The following is a 19,386-nucleotide window of genomic DNA, read 5'->3' on the forward strand; positions in this document are numbered from 1 at the left end:
AATATATGTCCATGGGAGCACTGCAGTAGTGGATATGCGACGTGGCAACGTAGCATGATTTTCATGGTTTGCTCGGCAGGTGGTGTCCAGGCGAAGCTGGGCTCTGAATGAATAAATTATTTTTCTGAAGATGGTGGGGACAGAGGCAGGAATAGGCAGAGGAGGAGTTGAGAGTGTCTGGGGGGAGTGAGATTAAAATTATTCCCTCTCTCAAGTATCCAGCATCTTTCCTCATCTCTCCTTGTGCCTTTACCCAGATGGGCCTGACCCCCATCTGACAAACTCCTGGAAATCCCTTTGGTGAAGCCCCCAACTCAATTTCCATCCGCTCCTTCTGTCTCCTGCTGAGATAGTTCTGCACCCTCAGGGCAAACCCCTTGAAAGCCTTTTTCCCATCCACCCCACCACACACCCAAACACGTGGCAAAGTTCTCCCATGTGCACCTTCCCCCTCCACTGAGACACTATGATGGCAGTCTGGTTTGTCTGTCTAAGAGCCTGCTCATGTTACTCTCAGCACCACTATGGCACATGATGCAGTATGATCTCTTTGGCGATGCGGTTTCCAAAGGCAGCTTGGAAATGACACATGTTCCTTTGAAATATATCTCCTAGCTTATTCACATTGTGAAGGTAAGATGCCTGGGCTGTGCAACCTTTCAGGGGGTGTCGATGCTGTCAGGGACACCGTGTCAGAGATGTGGTTCGCATAGAATGGTTGTCTGTGTCTCGTCCTTGCAGTCACAGCTGTGAAGCATCATTTAACATTAATAGGCACCCTATGGGGGAGGGGAGATCGGGTCCTGCCCCCAGACGTGAAATGAGGGTGTGTTGGGTCCTGCCTCTGGGGACTCAGAAGCCCTGGGGGAAGGAGTGTGTGTGTGGGAGGGAGAGAGTCGGTCCTGCCTCTGGGTAGTGGTAAGCCTTGCTGGATGGTGGCAGAGCAAGCCTGCCCTGCACTCACCCCCCAACGGCTCCAGTCCCACACGGCGGGCCCTGCTCTGGCCCATTGGCTCTTGCCACATCATGCAGGCAGGGCCCCTTCCTGGCCCTTGTGCCACCAAATGGCCTGCCCCAAGCTGGGCTGTGCGGGGTGAAAAAGTGGTCGGGCCACGGCTCTGGTGGCCACCTCGGCTCTGTGGCCTATGCTTGCGATGATTAAATGCACACATGAAGCAGCACTGTTTGGCAGAGCTGTTGTGGCAGGCCCGTATACCACATACCTTAGAACAGTGATATTTATTGGCACAGCACTGTTCCTGGAAAGAGAGGGTCTTCCGGGTAACTTTCAAACACAGGGCACTGCATGGTGGGACAGAACTAGGGGGCTCATCAGGACATCCTGTCTATGCCAAGAAGTAGTAACTGCAGCCAGTACTGAATGAGCTGAACCTACGCTAAGAACTCCTTCCAGACATTACAACCAGCAGGTGCCACTGATACATGTAAAATGCCTGGGGGAGTGGTTGCAGGGCCTTTCACAGGTGGGGTGAGGTCAAAGACATCAAGATGTGCAAATGTTTGCAGCAGTGCTTTGCCACCTAGTAAAGACAGGACCTTACTACTCTCCACGAAGGTGCTGTTTTCCCCCTTTTGTTGAAGTATAATGGATGTCTGGTTTTACGTTTTGCCTTTCCCTCCTTGTGCCTTCCTCAGGGTTGAGACCTGTTCAAATGAAAACAATGAGCTGCGTAAGAAAGTGGAAGTCCTGGAGAACACAAACAGGTAGGATCTGAAAGGGCAACTGGAACGTGCTTACAAAATGAAAAGTGGGAAATCTGAAAAATAAGGGATCAAATGCCAGAGGAGTGGACAAGGACTTACGAGAATCGGATCCGTCCAATCTGGTTAATGACAAAGATGGGGGAGGTAAAATAAGTAAAAAGACTGGCATGGTGGCCAAGTGTTCAGCATAATATGAGAGACGTTGGGTTTGATGCTTAGGTCTGGGTGTTCTTCCTAGGCTGGTAAGAGTTATGAGTTCTTCATGTCACTCTTCAGCAAGCTTCTGGACTGATCTAGGAGTGATGCTGATGGGCTAGAAAAGAAGTCTCATCAAGCCCTCTTCTGCTAATGGAAGACCGGTCTGATGCGAGACCACGGCAAGGAGAGGCCCTAACTTGGAGTGTAAGACTGCAGTGGAGCGCTGATGTCTAGATCTAGAGCCCTTAGTAGTTAGTTCTTCTGAGATTGCTATTTATCATTATATCTACCAGACATCTTCCTAAGGCGTCTATCAGTTTAGCAAGGCAGTTGCTTTTGAGAGAGAGAGAGAACCAATTTCTCACCCCTCTCCCCTTACTTCTAAGCAGTTGTAGGTGAATCCAGGTGGTTTACTCCAAGGACAAACAGCTGAGACCATTCCACAGCTTAGCTTTGATGGAATTTCAGATAAAAGGAAGACTGATATTTATTTAAAAGATTCGGCCCCTTGTGCTTCGTGACTTAAAGCTTATAAGACTTGTGCTCAACCTGTTCTCTGATGCTGGCAAATCCCACTGAGCATGCCCTGTCCCAGTTGAATACGTACCAGATGAGTGTGGTGTGTACACACAACACCTACACAGACACACAGCTGTGGCACTGAAGCGTGGAGGGAGATGGTTGCTGAAGTAGCTGAGCTTTAAAGATAAGGCCTAGGACCTAGAAATGGACCTAGAATTTGTCTGGCAGCCAATGTATTGCTCACTGAGCGGCATGTGCTGTTTCTAATCTCCGGATCCAATCTCTAATTTCATGGAGACAGACCCCGTATCACTGTAATTTGCTGGAGACTGTCTCCCACACACTTCTTGTGCATAAAGACATCTGCTGCTTGTTTGAAGAGAGCCAAGCCATTTCTCCCCCCTCCTTTTCCTATCTCCCCACTCTGCCTTACACACGAGAATATTGGCATTACTATATAAGATCAGACCCCATCTAATCCAGAAGCTGTTTCTGATAGGGGCAGATACCAGCTATTTCAGAGGAAGGCGTAAGAACCAGGAAGTAGGTAGTTACAGATTCCCCTCCCCTTAACAACCCACTGAAAAGACTCTCACCCAGTAGCCCTTGTTCCCAGGGAAGATAGTTTCACATGTAATCACAGCCTTACCCAGCATTAGACACAGCAGGCTTTCCAAAAATCTTGCTCACGTCATCTCTCCGTCATGCCCAAGGTTGCCTTGTGTAATAAAGAAAAAAGCTCTATTTTTAATAAAATTCTTTATAAACGTTTTCCCAACTTTCCGATGCTCTTAATTCTGATACTAAATCCTGACACAGCATCTGTTTGTTTAGGTGATGTTATCCCCAAATCCTTTACATCCCAGCTGTGCAGAATTAGTTGCATAGTTTCCCTTCATCAGTCATGCTTTTCTTGATGTTATTTGGCTCTGTCTACACTGCACATCACTGACAGCATGTGTAGGGTCTGTGTAGCTACACACTGTAGTGAAAAGCAGGCCACGGTGTGGCATGTAGTGACACGCATCAGTGAAAGGCTCTGGCGCGGTGGGAGGCAATGGAGAAAGCTGTTGGAGCCTTTCTTTGCTGCTTCCCCCACCTGCCAGAGTCTTTCCATGCTGTTGGAGTATTTCCCTGTGGCCCACGCAACCTTAATTCTGCCGTTTGTACGTGCGTATCATGATACAGTCTTAAATTACACGATCATGTAATTCACTGAATGAGGAGGACCCCTGCCTCATTCAGTGAATGGGTAGTTATTTACTATTTCTTTTGTATCTTCCTCATTCAGTGTGTGGCCCCCAAGCCTTTTTTTTTTTTAATGCACACCATCTAAACTACACTGAAGCAAAAATCAATAATTTCCTTAGGGGTTTTTCTGTGGTGCCTTCACTATAGTCCTTCACAACATTAATTACACTACACCCCTGTGAGGGGAGATGGCGTTATTCCTATTTTATAGATAGGGAACTGAGGCACAGAGATTTATTTGTATTAATGTAGCACGTAGGAGCTTCCATCATGGACCAGGATCCCCTTGTGCTTGGAGCTGTACAGACACAGCACAAAAGGATGGTCACAGCCCCAAAGGGTTTGCAATCCAAGTAGAAGACAAGAGACAACACATGAATACAGACAGATGGGAAAGTACAAATGAGACAGTGTTGGTCTGCGAGGTAGGCAGTGGTCTCAGTACGTCAGCAGCCTAACTGTTCGGTTTCTTGTAGGCATCCTGGCAAAGGAGGGTTTTTTGAGGTGGATTTGACAGTGGACAATGAGGCAGCTTTGCTGATGTTTACAGGGAGAAACGCTCAAGTGCATGGGGCAGCACAGGAGAAAAATACTTATTTGAACATGGAAGCTGGCATCAAGGGCCAACTGGAGGCAAGCATTGATAGCTCAGTGGCAAATGAAAGATGAAAGGTAGGGTGTGGGTAGGCTATTAAAGTTTTAAAAAAGAATTAAGAGCATCAGAAAGTTGAGAGTAAAGACCAGTAGCTTATGTTTGATGTAATAGAAAAGCGGAAGCCAGTGGAGAAATTCAAAGGGGGGTGGGCGATGACAGTCAAAGCAATGGGCTAGGGAAACGATCTTTGCAGTAGCATTCTGAATAGATCTGAGCACAGGAAGATTGTTTGTCAAGGTCTGAGAGAAGGATTGTTGTAGGATTTGAAACATGGGAGGATGAGAGCTTGGACAGGACTTTTAGCCATGTGGATGGATAAGAAACAACAACAAACAAAAGCAAGCCATGCCGCTTTCCAACCTGGCAAAGAGAGAGCCCTTCTGAAGTTACTGGTTTTATACAGTAAAATCTGGTTGCTCTTTATTGGATGCTAAGAATTGTCCATTGAGACACTGCTACTGCTCCCACTGAAATCAATGATAAAACTTCCATTGACTTCCATGGTGCAGGGCCAGGTCATAAGTGAGTGCGTGAGATCAGAGGCATTGCAAGAGATAAAGGCAGAGTTGCCAAGTCTCATTGATCTGCATAATAACTCCTTCAGAATTAGTAAAATTATTTCCATGGGTGATGGAGGATTTGGCTGGTTTTTTCAATGACATTTTAAAAATCTTTCTTCTTCTTTGAAATCTTTCTCTTTAAAACTGACACAGCTTAAGAGCCCTGGAACAACCACTTGTTTTTAACAGAGTTGGCCAACATTTTTGCACCGACAATTTTTTTTTTTTTTTTTTTTTGGTGGAAAGAAAATGGCTTTTTGACCCAAATGAAAATGTTTGTGGAAAATTTTCCTTCTGGTTGAAACTTTCTGGTTTTTGATGAAAACTCTAAAAATGTCACTCATGGCTTTTTCCTTTCTGATGGGGGAAAAGAAAAAGAGAGGTGTCTGGAAATGGAGGATAGTAAAGGACCACAATTCTTCAAGTTTTCAAATAACGAAAATGGAAAACAGTTTTCGTTTTGTCAAAACACAAATACAAATAAGACATCACGGGCTGGACTGGATTTGCCAGCAAGCCTAGAAGGGAGAGGGAATCCCTCAGTTACTTTACAGCTTTCCTGTGAGGCACTTCCATTGGCAGGGAAAGCGTGAAAGCATATTCACACCTCCTACCAGGAGGTGACCCTCTAATTGAATATCACTAAGAAATGTGTCAGACAGAGTGAGAGTAATCCAAGGGTGCAACCCCCTTATCTACACTGCCTCAAGATTTCATTGTCTCCTGTTAAAATTCAGCCATAGGCAATATGTTTCACTAAAAGCGTTCTTGACCTTCCTTCAGACATTCAGCAGAGGCCTCTTGGTAAAAAATGCCCTTGTTCTTAAAGCCACAAAGCTGCTTTTTCTCCAGTTTTCATTAGCACATTTCATGCCAGCAGTAATAACACTGAAGGCAACTTTTCTGTGGGAGGGGAGGCCTTTTTGAACTTTAACTATCTCTTCCAGCTTTTTGGACCAAACTATAGAATAGAAGTATGGAAAAGTGTTCCATTTGGAGGTAACAGGGGTAGCCATGTTGCCTCCAAACAAATGAATCCAGCCTCCTCTTCCCTCAGTTCCTTTTTCTTTTTTTGAAAATGCATCATGAGTATTTAAATTCCCAACACTGACTCCTTGGCTGTAGAGAAAGAGACAGTGGCCCTGATTCTTTGCTCATGCCAAGGTAAATAGGGAGTAACTTCATTGACTTCAAAAAGGCTGCTCCTCATTTTCACCAGTGTAAATGATGCCCAGTTTAGAGATGTTTGAAGATTTTTATTATCATCATCATGTGATGGAACTTATGTATTTGTTTACTTTCTGTACAAAGTACCTTCACCTTGTGTAGTTGGTAAATACCTTGGGGCAAATCTTACTCCCCACTTCCTGGGCCATGAAGGGTCCAAGATATGGTGGAACCTGTATAGTTCCACTGCTTGGGGGGAGAAAAGACAGATTTGAGGAGCATAGCATCTTGGAGTCCAGTTCCTTGGCGACTCTCTGCACAGCAAGACTTAGGCTAGACAGGGAAAGGCAAAGAGGGGAAATTTAGTGGATATGCCAATGTGCAGATCCACCTGCCATTTCCTTCCCAACAGCCATCTCCAACTTCTCCCCAAATCCCCCAGAGCAGCAGGAGCTGTTGCTATCTTAAGACTGCAGTAGCAGGCCCAGAGCTGGAAGGAAAATTTATTTCTGGAATGCTGGTGCACCAAGTCCAGCTACTGTGGCTTGGTACCTGGGGAGCATTTAATCTTCTGTAACTACAGTGATTATACATGCCGAGGTTCAAAAGACATTCCCTTGAAATGTGTACACTGGTGTAGAACATTGAGAGAGCCATGCACAGTGTGTATTTACCTTGTAAGGAAAGCTGCTTATATGACACACGTGCTGTGTAAGTGCAGTATTGTTAACTAGTTGGTGTGGCCTCTTTCATCTGAGGTGAAGTGTCTCTCTCACATAACTTCCTGGGGTTGCTTCTGCCGTAGGTAAGGAACAGAAGGAGGGTAACCACTTGTTTTATTTTACACCCAGATGTGGAACAAACCATATTTTCAACAGCACATTAGACACCCTTTTGTAAGTTGAAAAGGATCTGCTGGCCCAGATAAATCTGTGCTGGGAGTATTCCTTGTACTAATTTCAGACTCCTCTCCTGAAGTCCTTGAAATCATTCTGCTTCAATTAGCAATGATAATTGATGAAAAAAGTCTATAATAGACAGGTGAGTGTATATAAAACTGTAAAGGCACCTCTGGGTCTGTCCTACAATTGGCCTTTAATAACTTGGTTTTAAAATAACACTTCCTTTTCCATCTCTCTTGCTCCAGCATTTTTAACATCACAGCCTTAAAGCTGTTGTGAGTTGCCAGATGTACTTGTCATGAAGCCTCAAGTTCTCTTCTATGAAACACAGATATGGGACTGAGCTGAAAAGTTAGGACCCAGATACAATCTTCTCCAAAATGTGTGTGTGTGTGTGTGTGTGTGTTTGAAGTAGGGTACTTGGTTTAGTCCAACGCTTTTGAAAAGCATTTATCAGAATAAAGGGGGAGCGGTTTGGAGAGACCCAAATCAATAATGGAACGTGACTGAGCAGGCTTAAAAATAGACACTTAACTATAGTTTGAGATCAGTTTCTACTTCACCTTTAAACTGCCAGTACTCAAATTCATGGACTGTTGCCCCCGCAGCAGTGATCATAACTTTAATCAGAGAGCCAGGAGGGTAGAAAAAGCTGTTCTTGGTTGGGACTCCTATGTTTGTCCAGCACCCAGCACAGTAAGGCCTCAGTTGTGTTTGGGATCTCTGAGAATGATTGTAATAATAGCAACATAGGTGTCTATGGTTTCATCAGCTCTAGGAGGACAGAAGACTTAATGGGTAATCTTAGGAGGAAGTAACAATAAATACTTTATTTAAAACAAATGTATGGGAAGATAAGTCTGAACATATTAAAGGTTTTGAGATTTTAAGACATTTTATTTGCAAAAGCCTTCCAGATTACCTTCAGGGCAGATTTTCAGAAATGTGTGCCCACAGCTACACAATTGGGTAGGGTAATTGTGGAATTGATCTTGCACCCATTAGAGTCATTGGCAAAATTTCTATTGTATCCATGGCACAAGATCAGATCAGATGTGCAGCTGGTGATCTCTGAATGTAACTCTGCATGCTGTTGAAACCTTCATGGTTATCCTCCTCCCATTCTTCTGAAAATCTGATCCTTCCTGGATGAACTAGGAGCTTCAAAAGTAGGAAGTAAAACAGTTGGTGGGAATGTTTGGGAAAGAATGAAGCTGATATCCGTTATGGAAAAACAAAATTATTCCTTGAAAGGTCTAATGTGAACGTGCACTATATTTTGGAAAATTAGTGCAGCCATTCCTTGCCTCTAACTTTTAAGGAGAAGATTTTAATTAGATGCACCTGCATGTAAATGCTTACTGTTAGTAAGACATAGAAATCAAAGTGAAAAGCTGTCTGATCGGAACATAGGTCTGCTAGTTAATATTTATGGCTGTGTTACTCTTGACATTCCAGAACGCTTCTGCAGCAGTTACAGAGGTTACAAGCCATGGTTGCCGGCAAAGTGTCCCGTTCCTGTAAAGCGGCCAGCACACAGACAGGGACCTGTCTCATGGTGAGTGACTCAAAAGTTGGGGGCCACAAGACAACAGTTGTTAAAACCACTCTTTCCAGGTCCAGCTCTGTTGGATAACGGTAGTGCAGGATTGGGAAAAGAGGTGGGAGCAGCAGTAAGCTTCTTGTTAGCAGCTGGAAGCTTTGGGAAGTCATGAACACTGAGACAGCATAGGATATGTGTGGATTTTTGTTGCTTAAGGGTACTCTACCTATTCTGTTCAGCCCATCAATCTGAAAGTTCACAAGCTGGGAATCAGATGTCCTGATTGTATAGGGAGAGTCCTGATATTCGGGGTTTTGTCTTATACAGGTGCCTATTCTGTCCCGATTTTTTTCATACTTGCTGTTTGCCCACCCTAGTTGGGAATTTTCTCTCATCAAGAATTAACAGTGGAAATGCATCATAAAGTTCAGGATTACTTTGCCTTTTGCTGATAGATCCCACCTTGCTGAAAAGAAGCATAATCAATTTGTGGCCATCATAAGTATGGGATCTTCTGATCTAAGAGGTTCAACAAAGAAAAGTGCAGAGTCCTCCACTTAGGAAGAAGGAATCCCATGCACAGCTATAGACTGGGGACCGACGAGCTGGGCAGCAGCTCTGCAGAAAAGGACCTGGGGGTAACAGTGGATAAAAAGCTGGATATGAGTCAGCAGTGTGCCCTGGTTGGCAAGAAGGCCAATGGCATATTGGGCTGCATTAGGAGGGGCATTGCTAGCAGGTCACGGGAAGTGATTATTCCCCTCTATTCGGCATTGGTGAGGCCGCATTTAGAATATTGTGTCCAGTTTTGGGCCCCCCAATACAAAAAGGATGTGGACAAGTTGGAGAGAGTCCAGCGGAGGGCAACAAAAATGATTAGGGGGCTGGAGCACAGGACTTATGAGGAGAGGCTGAGGGAACTGGGCTTGTTTAGTCTGCAAAAGAGAAGAGTGAGGGGAGATTTGATAGCGGCCTTTAACTACCTGAAAGGGGGTTCTAGGGAGGATGGGGCTAGGCTGTTCTCGGTGGTGGCAGATAACAGAACAAGGAGCAACGGTCTCAAGTTGCAGGGAGGGAGGTCTAGGTTGGACATTAGGAAAAAGTTTTTTACTAGGAGGGTGGTGAAGCACTGGAATGGGTTACCTAGGGAGGTGGTGGAATCTCCATCCTTAGAGGTTTTTAAGCTGCGTCTTGACAAAGCCCTGGTTGGGATGATATAGCAGAGGTTAGTCCTGCTTTGAGCAGGGGGTTGGACTAGATGACCTCCTGAGGTCCCTTCCAACTCTAATATTCTATGATTCTATGATTCTAAGAGACATCTCTCTCCCCCAGACATCCTGCCGCAGCCAGATTGTTGGGGACATTCACACTTGGTATAAAAGGTGTGGGGGAAGGGGGGTTGGTGGAGTGTCTCTGTGTGGGCCCCTTTCCTTTGGAATGTACTCCTTGGCATAGCATCAGACTGACCTTCCAGGCCTGCTACAAAGTCCATCTGTCTGAGCAGGCGTTGGCAGGGGGTGTGAAATCTGTCCTTTGAATTGTTGTTGTACATGCACCTTTGATTTAGAGCATCATATATATTGACAAAAATAGCCTGGAATATTTTTTTTTTTTTTTTTTTTTTTAAAGTATAGCACCGGTGGGACCTACCATTGCTTCTTAATTCCCATGTATTTGTTCTCAAATAGTGAAATCGCTTTTATTTTTTTTTGCTTCCTTCCTTTTCCAGGTGGTGGTGCTGTGCTTTGCAGTCATTTTCGGCAGCTTCTCTCAGAGTTATGGGCCCTACCCTTCTGCCACAAAGATGGTGCTGCCCAGCCAGCATTCCACACCAGAGTCCTACACGGCCTCCATTGGTAAACTAACGCAGTGCTGCATTTTACTTGGCTATGCACTACTCCCCCACCCACACCTCAAGATCCCCGTTTCGTTCTTTGGGGAGTCCAGTGCCTATCTCTACTCTCCCCTCCCAGTAGCTGTGTCCTGGTGGAACCTCTACATTGTGGTTGTCGTTTTTCTGGCTGAGGGCTGGATGGGACTTCTCCTTTGGAGCTTCTCAGCATACCTTCTTTTGCAATCTGAAAAGGGGCATTACTGACCATCAAGAAATGTTCCTTTCTCCCCCGCCTCTTTGAGGAGAAGAACAGTGGGTTCCCACACACTGGCCTCTTGTCTTGCTCCAGGGCCATATCCAAAACAATGATAAAGCTTGACTTCTGAGGTGCTGGTGTTTTTACCTGATAGAAATGCAAGTGTCTGGAGTGCGTTGGAAAAGTGCGATAGCTGGGTTACCCATGTGATTGGTGAAGTATGTGATGGGGGGCTGGGGGAGGCCATTGCTCCTCAACCTACTTGACAGTTCCAGTTAGGTTTCCGTGTTTCATCTGCAAGAATCAAACTTGTAGCTCCCAAAAGATTCCAGATGAGCGTGGCCTCGGTTCACTTCCAAGTGGCCAAGTATTCACGTGGCCAAAAAGCCTCCAGCACCACTGATACCAATTGCATCTCCGTTGGCAGTGTCAACGGAGGCCAAGGACTGAGTGGGGCACTGGGATGGAATTAGATGCTAGCTATCTCAGATAACTGCTTTGTTACCATGGCAACAGGCTCTATTTTATCTGAGTGTTCACCCTGGAAAGCATCCCTCCAGCTGAGGCACCGTGGCTGGGCTAGTGAGGAAGGGATCTTGCATTACCAGTGCTCATACTGCACTTGCAATGGGCACATGGAGGGCTGTCAGTGCAACATCTTTCCCCACTTCCAAAATTACAGCTAATCACCCTTGGTAGCGAAATCCTACAGCTCGATGTATTGTGTTTATATTTGGTCATTTTCAGTTCCCGACATGACCAGTGCCCTTATATCTGGGCTCACCGTGTTTCTCATTTAGTTTCTGCCTCCCCTATTTGTACGCAGTACGGTCAAGAAGCCTGCTAATTTACGATGAGCCCCACCAGCTGGAGGAGCAGTACACGCCGATCTCCTTTGCAGATCGCAGTGACGTCTGGGACGGGCGCGTGGAGGCCTCCAAACACACAGCACTATCTCTGGAATCTGTGCCAGGGATGCAGCAGGACAAAATCACACACTTTACAATAGCCAATGAAACAAGGCTAGAGAAATCGATGTTGCTGGGGCGGCAGCCACACAGGTGAGTGAAGAGGAAGCAGGCCTGAGCATGAGTTGCATGGAATTCCTTATTGCTTGTTGCCTGCACCATTCTTTGTGTTACTGTTGTGCACAGAAGCCCCTGGTCAAGATCAGGGCCCCATTGTGCTAGGCACTGTGTGAATACATAGTGAGAGACAGTCCCTGCCCGGCGGTGCTTACAGTCTAGATCGACAAGACCAAGAGTGGGAAGAGAAACCGAGGCATGGAGCGGTGAAGTGATTTGTCTAGAATTAAGCAGCAAGTCAAAATTAGAATCTTTGTTTCCTGACGCCCAATCCTACGTCCTATCCACTGGACTGTGTTTCCTATCCAAGACCACGTGCTTGGAAATCAGCTAGCTGTGGGGTTCTGCTGAGCCAGATGTGCTTGGAAATCAGCTAGCTGTGGGGTCCTGCTGAGCCAGATGTGGGCTCCTTTGACTTATACCAGCTAGAGGTTGATAGTCTTTTCAAGACAATGGTGGTAATATAGATGTCATTAGGACTGTTACTCTGCCTGTATCAATGAGCTACTGATAGGAGGTTGTAGCAATGACACTGATCACAGCCCTACAGGACTTTGTGTAATCGATCCTGTAACCGTTCAGGGCAACTGCACCTGTATTCCCCCTCACTAGTTCAACAAGGGCATCCATGCTTAGGCTTCTGGCTCCTCAGCCATTGCCTCTCTTGGGCGTCTCTCGCTCACCTGACCAGGGTATTTCCAGGTTGCACAGTTCCATGCGTACACTGTGAATTCCCCGACAGTCAGACTGCCTAAGCAGGCCTGCTTGATTTTAATCCTCCGACTGAACAGTGAAATTACCACAGTGTAGTTACCACATGGCTCTTTCTAAGCAAGCACATTTATTCTTAAGGCAAAAACATTACAATCTATTCAAAACCATTAAAGAACCTACTTGCATGCTAATAAGCTTACCAGAGATCATCCCAATTCCAAGAAGAGCTCGGCTGGTGAAACTGCCCCCACGGCTTTTCCTGTGGCTAGAAGTTCATTACTCCTTTTGCTCAGAACAAGAACACCCATGGATCTCAGAGTTACTCATTTATGCCCTTGTGGCCTTTGGATCCCAGGAATAGGTAATTTGTAGACAAAAGTCCCCTCCCCAGGGTGAAGCTTCAAAAGATCAGGTCTGCAAATGCCCGCCTCCATTCCCCCCACCTCCAAGTATGTCTGAAGAAACCTACTCAGCTAACTTTTCTCAGCCCATTGATTAAGAGAGTCCTTGGAAGCCCATAATACTTCCCAACATTTCTATTAGTCACATTTCCTAGACAGGTTACGTATAATCCCACAATAACACATACACATTAGCATTTTTAATACAAGGCGCTCCTAAGATACTTAAACTTAATTCAGTAAGTTTCATCCACTCTTTTTCAGGAAATTGCCATATCTGTCAGACATCTGTGTTTGTGTCTGACATGCATGTGCACATATACACACACACGTGCATAGTGTTCTACAAATAATAACTTCCTTTGAGGGAAAATAGCAGTAAAATATTGCCCGGGGAAGATGCTTTGCCCACATGCCGAAAGCTGTGGGGAAGTATGCATCATCAAGCAATCTAAAAATATGCATGCCATGGGGCATTGCCATTTGCTCAGCAACATAAGCTTATGGATTGCTAACATTTCTGACGGTGGGTTCTGTGGAACTGGGTGCTTTTCCCACTCAAGATAGCTTTGTATCCTGGATCCTGATAGTTTGCTGCAGGGCAGAGCTGTGAAGATGGAGTATGAATTGCTAGAAGGGTCACCTTGACCATGTTGCATGGAATTCCTTGTTCAATTCTTCTCCTTAAAATAATATGAGATTTGGTGCTCCTGGAAAATGAGACTACCTCTGGTCTGAAGAACTGATGTGTGATGTCTTTCCTTCACTGTACCTCCGGCTGCCCTGCCACCACCCTGCTGTTTAAGACCTGGATCTCTCCTCAACAGACCCTTTCTATTGTGCCAGACAACATAGCGATGGGTTTTTATTTGGATGTTTATCTCTTAAAGAGCTAGGATGAGACAACGCCCAATCCCCTCCCCCAACATATCTGTCTTAGGTCGTAAGCCAAAATTAAACCCAGGACCGAAAAAGTGACTAATTCAATGTGTTACCAAGCTCCAACCAGCGAGTTCCTGATAAATAGCAGGCACTGTATTAGCAGTAGCCAGGTTCAGTGAGGCATGTGCTTTTTGCATGATTGCATACAGGTATAACACATTTTTATTTTTCTCCTCACAGAGTGAGCTCAGAGCTCGAAGTGAATGAAACCCTGAAAATAATTGAAATTGATAGACGAGTCAATGCCACGTCTTAAAAAAAAGAGGCCTTTTTTCATTATCCTTCCTTCTTTCCAACCAAAGCCCCACCCCTTCCTCTTGACTTATCACCATCAGTGAACCAAAGGGCGCAGAAGAAAGAGAGTCTGCCAACCTCTGCATTGGGTGAAGAGGCTGTGATTTCAGCCAGTTGTTCTTGTTCTGTAACTTCCTCTTCTACTTTTGCTGCCATCCCTGACTGGTAACACAAGGGAGGATGTGTATCCTAATGGCAGCTGGTGCAACAATGTACAGCTGGTTGGTTTGTGTGTGTACCCTAATCAAGGGGCAGAGACATTGAATGGAAGGGTAGAATAAATGAATTCATGGGGCACATGGGTGGTAGGTCACTTGGGAGAAGGAAACTGAAAGCAGTAAGAGATACAATGTGACACTGCTCAGGATTTGGCCACCGCTCCATCCATCACTTTGGCACTGGAGCTTTATGGGGAGAGAAATGTATTCGCAGTTCCCATCCTTCCCACTGAGGGCAGGGAACAGATGTTAATCCTACTGAGTCAACGGCACAGACAGGAGAGTCTGTTCAATGGCAGTGTTGATTTTTTTTCCTTCTCCCTCTTCCCTTTATCTGCCCTTTTATCACTTTAAATTTAAGTTTCCTTACTATTGCCATCCTTATGAAGGATCCAAGCAAAGTCCAGTCGGTCCCTGTGTCTTCTTGGGCCTTGTCTACAATTGCACCAATTTAACTAAATCAGTTTAGAAATTGATTGAGTTTAATCTGTGTGACTCCCTTGTGTGGAATTTCTTAAATAAGATTGACTAGTATATTGTATCCATTTAGCTTAAGTTGATTCCTTACTGGCATCAGCTAAATCAATACCAAGCTCTCTCTCACCAGAATAAGAGTGTCCACATTATGAGATTGCATGGATTTCATTAAATTAGTTTCTGAATCCATTTAGATACATCGGTGCAGTTTTTTTGAGGTAGATAAGGCCTCATATTGCTCTAGGTTCTCCCTCTTCTCCCCCATTCTCCTGTTACTGTTGTAAATAGTATTTATTAGCTTTCTAAGATTTCCCTCTGGCAGCCAGACTGAAGAGAACCAAGCTCCCAAGACCATACAAGTGTTCTTGGTGAACTTTGAAATCAAGAGGGCAAAAATTGGCTTTTTAAAATTAAACTTAGTTTCCCGCAATGATTATTAGACTGAAATAAGACTCCCCTTCCTCTTCCCTTTTAGTAAAAGTACAAGGAATTAAAGCAACTGCTTAGGAAAAAATGTTGTCCTAATTAGACACAGTTCAGGTCAGTGCTGATGGTCTCCCTCTCTAGTTATTATTTATTATTACAAAACTACCTGGAGGACCCAACCAAGGTCAGGTCCCGGTTGTGCTAGGCACTGTACAAACATGGTGAGAGACTGTCCCAGTCCTGAAGCACCTACCCTGATAGACAAGACAGAAAAAGGATGGGGGGGAGAGAAATCGATACACAGAGAGAAGTGCCTTGCCCCAGATCACACGCCTGGTCAGTGGTAGAGTCAGGAATAGAATCCAGGTCTTCTGCCTCTCAGTGCCATTCCCTATCCACTAGACCACACTGCTTCGAAAGCACCATGTTGATGTATCTAATACACACTGCTTCTAGTGCTGTGATTCTCCCTCTCCCAGTAGTCAGACTGTGCTGAGGGCAAGGCTGCCCTTTCCACTCCCCACCATTCTTTCTGCGATCCAGCCAACCTGCCAGTGATTGCTTCCGGATTTTATTTGGTTATTACAACGGGGTGCTCTGAGTTCCCAGTGATGGCTTTGGCCTAACAACCTGAATAGAATAGAATAGTATGACTACTTTTGCAATTTATTGCAGGAAACCACCATTAAAAAATATAAAAATAAAACTAAAAAAACCCCAAAACACTGCTCCTTTTTCACAGCATAGCCTTGTGTTTTATATCATGTACAGTAAATATTTCCTCCTGGTATTCTATTTCATAAACTGGTTTTTTTCCAGAAAAATGGTATTGTTTTTGTATTTTAGTATAGTCTCTGCAATGCTTCATCTTTTCCTGTTTTGATTTTTCCTTTCTTCATCTCCCTTCCTTTCTTCACTAGCCCATCTGTTCACTATGGGCCTGATCCAAAACCCAGTGAAGTTAATGGAAAGAATCCATTTGGCTTGAGCAGGCTTTGGATCAGTCCCCATTGTAGCATGATCAGAAACAATATTCAGATGGGCAAGTGTGGGACGTGTGCCCCGATTCCACTAGCAGATAATGGGATTTGGTGTGTTCACCTCTTGTGTGTATCACTTTCTGGGTTAAACCCCGTTTGCCTGTAAAGGTGCCTTTTTTATTTTATTTGTTTTACACATTGGTGGCAATGAGAGGGAAAGGCCATTGTGAGCAACTTCACAGTAGATCCTTTCTTTCATTGTGGGTCTGTACCACCCCTGAGGCATATCCCCTCTTATGAAGGGTCAGCCACAACAGGCGTGATAATTCTCTCAGGCTCCAGTACGCACAGACAAGCGTCACACAAGTGTCCTTTTGGGAACCATGGTTTACGGTGCCTACGTTATAAGTCAACGATGGAAAGAAGAAGGAAATGGTGGGTGTGAGCAGGGGAGTGTTTGAACTGAGACACAAGTGGAGTCTGCATTATTTTAACCACCTGAGGTCAGCAAAGTGAAGGGAAAAATGTATGACCTGTTAGACTGACTGCATTGGCGATTGCAGGACATCCCAGTGCAACCAGGTGGGCATGAGTCAGTGATTAGCAAATTCATGAAGGACCTGGTTTACAGAGCATCCCCAGTTCCCCTTGACTTTGAGTGAAACTGGGGGGGGGCTCAGTCCCTACATTTCTACGTCTTGGAGATTGTTTAAATAGCTGTGTATCCAACGTGAATGTGGCGCAGGTGGAGGCTGATCTGTCTAAGCTCTCTTGGGCCCATTACCCTACTTAATGCATGCGTGCCTCTGCTCCCAGTAAAGAGACACTGTTAACATTACCACATTTTTAAAAAAAAAATCTGAATTCCGTCCATGTTCCTAATAATGGTATTAAAAGAGTGAATTTCCCAAAACGGTTACTAATCCCTATTAAAGCTGTTTGTTTGCTTTTTGCAATTTGTGCAGCTTGGGCGCCCCCACACTATTTTGGGGGTTTTACATCTTCATCGATCTGGGCCTTCGTCTGAGTCAGGCTACTGGAGTAGACGTTCTGATCCATGCTTGAATCACTATGGAGTATGGCAACTCCGGTGTTCCTAAGACCATAAAAACAGCCTAACATGTTTGGTATTTAAAATGAAATTTTAGCTGTTTTTTTCCCCTGGATCTCATAAAGTAGCACAATGTTTACATTACAGTCACTGTTGGGGAATATTCCTTTAAAATGAATATTTCTATTGAACCTGACAGTGACTGTCTAATGTTAATGAAATGGGTTTCTTCTGTAAGTCCTTTTTCTAACAATCGGTCACTTGTTCGCTCTGGGTGAAATTCACTCCTAGGCATAAGGTCGGCACAAGTCATGCACCACTTAAGTCTCTAGAAACCATGTAAGCCCCAAGTTCAGCGATCCTTAGGGACTTGCACAGTATATAGCCCTTGTGTTGATCCTCTGCACAGGCATGAATTCCACCCTGAAATATGCCTACATGGATTCTAGGAAGTTAAGCTATGAAGGAAAGTAGGGTGCATACGTATACATGAAATCAAGCATAGGCCATGTGACACTTCTAATCGTTGAGTAGATAGTGGGGAAGGGGCAAAAGATGGGGTTGCTGTGCTATTTCTATTTCTACGTTGCAGGTTCACTTTTGTTCAATATCTGTACCGTGCAGATTAATATTCTAATATGTCCCAGTTCCTAGGCCAGACCTCGGATGGCAGTCTCTCCATTTACACAATTTACATGGAGCAGCTCTGATTTATACCTGCTGAGGAACTGGCCCCTGTTGCTGGGCTGGGCTTCTCCCCAGCTCCAAAGAATGCGCTGCCATGCCCAGTCTCTTTCAAGGAGATTTATTTTCTTAATCAAAGCAAGTAAACAAACAGAAAAACAGTCTTAACTCAGTCCTTGCTTTCGTGTTCCAGCTCCATCCCGCTCAGGGGCCTCTGGCAGGTTCCCAGTTCTGTTCCCCCTCGGGGGTAGTAGACTCAGGACTTTCTTCCTGAGCACCTGCCCCCCTTGCTCCAGGGGACTCCCCCCCCCAGCTGGAGTTAGCTCCACTCTGGTGTGACTTTCCCTCCCCCAGGGCACAGCCTGTCTCAATCAATTTCTCCTCCAGCTGCCCACTAGCAGCCCTTCATACGCCCAGGTGTCTTTAATTGACTGGACTGGACCACTAGCTATGGTCCGGGGGGGAGCTGGACTTAGTCTAGCCACAGGAACCAACTGCCCTGTGACACCCTATATCTTTATCTGCATAAAAATATTTTTAGATTAAAATTGAACCGCCTGCTTGTGCCCCCCTCTTTTTTGGTAACTCCTATAGAAACTGACTTTCAGCAGTGGCCATTGTCTAGACACGGTTACAGTATAGGTCAAATAAATGAGTAATATTAATTGCCATATCAAGAGGGATTTCCTCAGAGTATTTGGGCTCTAGGTTCTAGCTAGTGCCAAGAGGCCATTGCCACACCCCTCAGAACAGAAGTATATTTAGTATTTTTACTCTCTCAGTGATTGAAATATTTCATTCTCAAAGCACTAATTAGAAAGGGAATGATTTGCATTTTGAAGGTGAACCAGGAGGTCATTGCTTTGGTAATTGGGAATAAAGCAGTATATTTTAGAGTGCTTTAACTAGTATATTGCTTAGTTTAACTAGTATATTGCTTCTATAATGATGCAGCTTTGCATTGTAGTTGCACTTACTATTTATCAGGGTTAAGGACAAATGACTGTTGGGGTTTGAGGATAAAGTGGCCATGCAGAAGTGCATTATATACATCAGTAAATCGTATGTAGGGGTTCAGCTAATGAGGCAGTGTGCACACCCAAAAAATCTTAATACCCAGTAGATGCACCATGGACATTGTCTTAGATTGTGGGTGAGATCCAGGTTAACATTGCCTTATCTCAGTGATAAATTGTATTCAGACATCCTAGATGTGAGACAGGAATTTGTTTTTCCATATGTATATCGCAGGAAGCCTGCTTTTCTTTATAAAACACAGACTTGGTTTTGCCTCCTCTTTTCTAAGCTTGTGTTGCCGTGGGTCTTGTAAGAAACTTCCATGAGACTCAAATGGCCCTGTGTTTTGCTTTAGTTACTGCCACTAGTCTCTGCTGTGACCTACAGCCCACTTCCAACCCATCCCTCAGAGAGAGTAAAATATGGAGATATTGAGTAAGGGAAAGCTGAATTTCCAAAATCGCCTGAGAGGGGATGAAATAGT

The 19,386-nt window shown here is 44.8% G+C and overlaps 1 protein-coding gene across 3 annotated transcripts in view; it reads left to right on the forward strand.

Annotated features, from left to right (window-relative positions):
* CREB3L2 (cAMP responsive element binding protein 3 like 2) overlaps positions 1 to 14,297 on the forward strand; it is an 89,917-nt gene extending 75,620 nt beyond the window's left edge. For all 3 annotated transcript variants that reach the window (XM_067536042.1, XM_067536043.1, XM_067536044.1), the window contains exons 8-12: positions 1,657 to 1,725; positions 8,439 to 8,538; positions 10,253 to 10,379; positions 11,440 to 11,674; positions 13,936 to 14,297. In XM_067536042.1, the coding sequence (XP_067392143.1) occupies positions 1,657 to 1,725; positions 8,439 to 8,538; positions 10,253 to 10,379; positions 11,440 to 11,674; positions 13,936 to 14,011 (607 nt within the window). In that variant the 3' untranslated portion in view covers positions 14,012 to 14,297. The remainder of the gene's footprint in view (positions 1 to 1,656; positions 1,726 to 8,438; positions 8,539 to 10,252; positions 10,380 to 11,439; positions 11,675 to 13,935) is intronic.
* Positions 14,298 to 19,386: the final 5,089 nt, after the last annotated feature.

The sequence above is a fragment of the Emydura macquarii genome, unplaced genomic scaffold, assembly GCF_026122565.2.
Source record: "Emydura macquarii macquarii isolate MOO-44397 ecotype Brisbane River unplaced genomic scaffold, CSIRO-AGI_Emac_v2 contig_3530, whole genome shotgun sequence".
NCBI lineage: Eukaryota > Metazoa > Chordata > Testudines > Chelidae > Emydura > Emydura macquarii.